Source organism: Tupaia chinensis, unplaced genomic scaffold (genome assembly GCF_000334495.1).
Source record: "Tupaia chinensis unplaced genomic scaffold, TupChi_1.0 Scaffold000050_1, whole genome shotgun sequence".
NCBI classification, from domain to species: Eukaryota; Metazoa; Chordata; class Mammalia; order Scandentia; family Tupaiidae; genus Tupaia; species Tupaia belangeri.
In genome coordinates this window covers 488,885-491,648 of record NW_006159508.1, presented here as the reverse complement: position 1 = coordinate 491,648, position 2,764 = coordinate 488,885, and the positions used below count along the sequence as shown (strand labels likewise).

The following is a 2,764-nucleotide window of genomic DNA, read 5'->3' as shown; positions in this document are numbered from 1 at the left end:
CAGAGTCTCATTGTGTTTTATAGCTGAGTAGTAATCCGTGGTATATATGTGCCACACTTTTTCAATCCATTTATCTACTCATGGACATCTGGATTTGTATCATGTCTTAGCCATTGTGAATAGTGCTGCAATAATCATAGATGTGCAAGTACTTTTCTGATTGAGCATTCTCATATCCTCTGGGTAGATACCCAGGAGTGGAATCACTGGATCATATGGTAGTTCTATTTGTAGGTCTTTGAGGAACCTCCACATTGTTCTCCACAGTGGCTGTACTAATTTACACTCTCACCAACAGTGCAAGAGAGATCCATTTTTACCACAACCTTGCCAGTTCTTACCTTTTAAAAATCTTAGCCATTCTGACTGGTAATTCCTTTTTATTATTATTATGACTATCACTGAAAATGTTGATCTCAACAACATATAGGGATACAAGCACAGCTCTGAAAACTCCATAGAATGGCTTTCTGAGTAGGTAATGCCTTCTTGTGTTCCTATTCCCCCTAGGAGACTCAAAAGAGATACCAATAAATTAAGAGAGGGGCCAGCAGGTGGTGTGGTGGATAAGGGCACTGGATTCCCACATGGCCAACCATGGTTCAAGTCCTGGACCTGGTAGCTTGCTGGTGGCTTGCTTTATCACTTTCTCTCTCTCTCTCTCTCTCACTTTCCCTTTCTCTCTCTCTCTCTCTCTCTCTCTCATCAAATAAAGAAAAAAAATAACAATAACAAATGGAAATAAATAAATAATTCTTTTAAAAAAAAAGACAAGGTAGAAATCACTTTCCATTTGCTTAAAAAAAAAAGAGAGATACCAATAAATTAATAGAAAGTAGCATGTGTTAACAGGAGGAAAAACCCAAGTTGAAATGCCTGAGTTTAAATTCCAGATTAAACGGATTGACTAAAGGATATAGAAACACAGTAAATGGGTGTAAATACCAGATATAGTGTGGGTGAAAGAGTAGGGTCTGAGGAAGGGCATTTAGAAAAAAAATAGGGAAGCAAAACATTAATGTGACAAGGAAATGTGGTATTATCTGTTGAAGATATTCTCTAGTTTTATCAACTGGACCAGGGAGAAATGTTCACATGTTGAAATATTCACATTATCCCTTTCCCCTGGCTGGCAGCGCGGAGGCCGCAGGATGCCTGGAGTTCCTGTAAAAGACGTGAACCAGCAGGAGTTCATCAGAGCTCTGGCAGCCTTTCTCAAAAAGTCCAGAAAACTGGGAACCAGCAGTTAGCGTAATGGCTATGTTGCTGGACTCCCACGTAGTCGACCGCGGTTCGTGTCCCGGACCCGGTGGCTTAAATCTCACGCCGGGCGCGTGTGCGTGCGTGCCCAAGATCCCGAGAGGAGAATGGAGGAGAAGGGATTGCGGCGTGACCGTCCCCCCTGGGGGGTGATTTCTCGCTTTCTGTCTCTATGTCTCTCTCTGTCTGTCTGGCGAGCGCACGCGCCCTACAGTGAAAATCTCTCCAAAAAAAAAAAAAAAAAAAAAAAAGTCCAGAAAACTGAAAGTCCCTGAATGGGTGGACACTGTCAAGCTGGCCAAGCATAAAGAACTTACTTCCTACGATGAGAACTGGTTTTACACACGAGCTGCTTCCACAGCACAGCACCTGTACCTCTGGGGTGGTGCTGGGGTTGGCTCCATGGCCAAGATCTTTGGGGGAAGGCAGAGAAACGGGGTCATGCCAAGCCACTTCAGCCAAGGCTGCAAGAGTGTGGTCCTCCGAGTCCTTCAAGCCCTGGAGGGGCTAAAAATGGTGGAAAAGGACCAAGATGGGGGCCGCAAACTGACATCTCAGGGACAGAGAGATCTGGACAGAATCGCCAGGTAGGTAGCAGCTGCCAACAAGAAGCATTAGGACAGATGATGCTGGGTTAATAAATTGCCTCATTCATGTAAAAAATGTATATATTAACTTTGTAAGCTAAATAACGTGACTGAATGTATAAAAGAAAATGGAACAAAAAAAGTAAGTAAATTTTAAAAAAAAAAGTGAGATAAATAAATAAATTCCAGCTTAACCACTGTCTAAGGAAAATCTGGTCTTAGATAAGTCACTAAATCACTCCAAGCCTCTATTTCTCACTATGAAAGTAGACACAAATAACATACAATTCATCCTACCTCATTTGGTTGAAAAGATGAGTGAATTTGAAGCATTTTCAAATAGTAAAGTGTTTTAGAAAAGCAAAGCAATAAATCCTAAAGAGCCATCATTCTTGCCTTCAAATTACCCCCACATGATTACTAGGTACTCTATTTTATTCCAAAGAAAAAATTGTCACACTGGTAATACATCCAAAACCCTCATGAATACTTTTGTCAAAAAGATGAGTATACAGGTTAGTGTTGGCACCTTTGCAAATATCAATGGTTATAATGTACACAAATCTAAGAAGAGTCTTCAAAAACGTTTACCATAAATTTGTGTATAACACACACCTGTCTGTTGCCTCATGTTAGTTCTTTTCAGTAGCACACAACCTACGTCTCACTATGATTGGTCATATACACACAGAATTTTCGCCTTTCTAATAGACCAGAACCTTGCAATGTTTTAACAACCAAATCTTATCATAATATCTCAGTTATATTTGTATCTCCTTATATCGAACATGTACTGGAGAATGAGTGCATGATTACCATTTTATAGAGAAGAAAACAGAGGCATTAAACAAATCAGTCAAAAGACCTTTTACGTATCTGCTACAGTTCTCTAGTTCTGAGCCCCAAAAAGAAATCAA

The 2,764-nt window shown here is 40.4% G+C and overlaps 1 protein-coding gene across 1 annotated transcript; it reads left to right on the top strand.

Moving 5' to 3' along the window:
- The first annotated feature begins 1,121 nt into the window (after positions 1–1,121).
- LOC102498398 (40S ribosomal protein S19-like) lies at positions 1,122–1,851 on the top strand. Its single transcript, XM_014591276.1, has 2 exons — positions 1,122–1,222; positions 1,518–1,851. The coding sequence occupies exons 1-2, from the start codon at positions 1,152–1,154 to the stop codon at positions 1,849–1,851; spliced, it is 405 nt and encodes a 134-aa protein (XP_014446762.1). The 5' UTR covers positions 1,122–1,151.
- The last annotated feature ends 913 nt before the right edge of the window (positions 1,852–2,764 follow it).

Excerpts from the sequence above, each read along its gene's own strand:
- LOC102498398 (XM_014591276.1), top strand. The coding sequence starts at position 1,152 with ATGCCTGGAGTTCCTGTAAAAGACGTGAACCAGCAGGAGTTCATCAGA. Across the intron at positions 1,223-1,517 it reads CTGGCAGCCTTTCTCAAAAA|AAAACTGAAAGTCCCTGAAT; the intron begins GTCCAGAAAACT and ends AAAAAAGTCCAG.